General features: G+C 71.5%; 1 protein-coding gene across 1 annotated transcript; it reads right to left on the bottom strand.

Moving 5' to 3' along the window:
- Positions 1-23: 23 nt before the first annotated feature.
- Positions 24-1,700, bottom strand: LOC113408441 (fibroblast growth factor 18-like; the record flags this gene model as incomplete). Its single annotated transcript, XM_026661682.2, has 2 exons — positions 24-908; positions 1,561-1,700. Coding segments are annotated over 2 exons (401 nt in total), but the record flags the coding sequence as incomplete, so codon positions are not given.
- Positions 1,701-1,958: the final 258 nt, after the last annotated feature.

Below are 1,958 nucleotides of genomic sequence, written 5' to 3'. Positions count from 1 at the left end.
GCGGCGTGTGGGGTGACCCGCCTGTCACGGGCTGTGGGGCAGCGCCCAGCCCCCTGTGCGGCGTGTGGGGTGACCCGCCTGTCACGGGCTGTGGGGCAGCGCCCAGCCCCCTGTGCGGCGTGTGGGGTGACCCGCCTGTCACGGGCTGTGGGGCAGCGCCCAGCCCCCTGTGCGGCGTGTGGGGTGACCCGCCTGTCACGGGCTGTGGGGCAGCGCCCGGCCCCCTGTGCGGCGTGTGGGGTGACCCGCCTGTCACGGGCTGTGGGGCAGCGCCCGGCCCCCTGTGCGGCGTGTGGGGTGACCCGCCTGTCACGGGCTGTGGGGCAGCAGCGCCCAGCCCAGCCCAGGCCCTGCGCTGTGGGACCACAACCTTTCCTTCGCCCGTGTCCAGCCCATGGGACCGACATCCCAGCATGCACTGCTGCAAGCCAGCTGGCATGTGGGGCAGAGCCTGTGTCCCGCCCCCATGGCTGGTAGCCCACCCCTCCTTGGCGTGGCCGGAGCAGCAGAACTGCATGCTGGGAGTTCTGCCCCCGCGGGTCTGAAGCCAGCCTGGCGGGGGGAGCGTTGCATGCTAGGAGCCCATCTCCTCGCCGTGCTGAGCTGGGCATGGCCTGGGGGCACCGGGTGGGCGCGGGCTCCTGGCTCTAGGGCCCCAGGGCCCGCTTAGTCCGCGGGGTGAGGGCGGTGAAGCGAAATGGGCTCTGCCCCTCGCCCCCTGTGCCCTTGGGGGGCCTCTTCATGAAGTGCCCTTCGCGCTGGGTCCGGTGGGTGCGCGGCCCCCTCTGTGCCCGCCCCTTGCGGGTGAAGCCCAGGAACCAGCCCCGGTGCCCGGCCGACATGAAGGCCGTGAAGTTGTTCTCCAGGACTTCTTCCACGAAGACACAGCCCCGGCTCCGCCCGTCCAGCTGGGGGAAAGAGAGAGACTGAGACAGGCGGGTGGGGGGCATTGGCAGGCGTGGGGGGCCATGAGGATGCAGAAGGGCAGGGGTGTGAGATGCAGGTGGGATGGGGGTATGCGGGATATGGGGAGGGGGCAGGGAGCGCAGGCGGGGGTGCTGTGGGCGAGGGGGGAGGCGATGGGGGATGCAGGCAGGTGGGGGACGCAGGCAGGCAGGTGGGGGTGCTGGGGGTGAGTGGGGAGGCTGGGGGGGCACAGGCGGGGGGACGCCAGCAGATGTCACTGTCAGGCCGCATGAAGCCCCGGCCACAGCGCAGGGCCCGGCCTAGGCCTGGGGGGTGGCTTGGTCATTGTGACCCCCCCGGGGAGGCTGCCAGGCCAGGTCCAGCCCCCCAGTGAGCCTGGGTGCCCCTTGGCCCTGGCCCAGCCACCCTGCTGGCTCTGGGGAGAGGCCGGGGCACTCGCTGGCTGCCCCCTCACCTGGGCAGGGGCTGGGGGTGTCCCCAGGTGGCTCAGGGTGCAGGCCTGGCCCCCACTGCTGGGCTGTCTGGGAGGAGCAGGAAGGGACCGGGGCAGCCTGGGGGTGCTGGGGAGCCCTGGAGGAACAGGGGCATTGTGCCCCCCGGAGCGGGCACACCTTGCCCAGGGCAGCCCCATACCTTGCCCAGCACCTTCCCTCTCCTGTCCATGCAGACGTAGTAGCCCGTCTCCTTGCCCTTGATGCGAACGTGGCTCCCAAAGGTGTCGCTCTCCACGGCCAGCAGCGCTGCAAGGAGCCAGGCGCAGGAGTTAGGAGCGGCTGTGACAGGGAGGGGACATGGCGGGCGGGGGGAGCAGAGATGAATGAGCCTGGAGCATCCTAGCCTGGCACAAATCCAGGCAAAACTGGGGCTAGGATTGTGGAGGGGCTGCGGGTCAGGAGTGAGGGGCACTGGCAGAGCTGCGGGGGGCAGGGCTGGGCTAGCAGGGGCTGCGGGTCGGGAGTGAGGGGCACTGGCAGAGCTGGGGTAGGAGGGGCTGCGACTCAGGAGTGAGGGGCACTGGCAGAGCTGGGGGG

This window comes from Terrapene carolina, unplaced genomic scaffold (genome assembly GCF_002925995.2).
Source record: "Terrapene carolina triunguis isolate 2854851 unplaced genomic scaffold, T_m_triunguis-2.0 Scaffold14776, whole genome shotgun sequence".
In the NCBI taxonomy this organism is placed as follows: domain Eukaryota; kingdom Metazoa; phylum Chordata; order Testudines; family Emydidae; genus Terrapene; species Terrapene triunguis.
The sequence above is the reverse complement of the archived record's forward strand: the minus strand, read 5'-3'. Positions and strand labels throughout refer to the sequence as shown.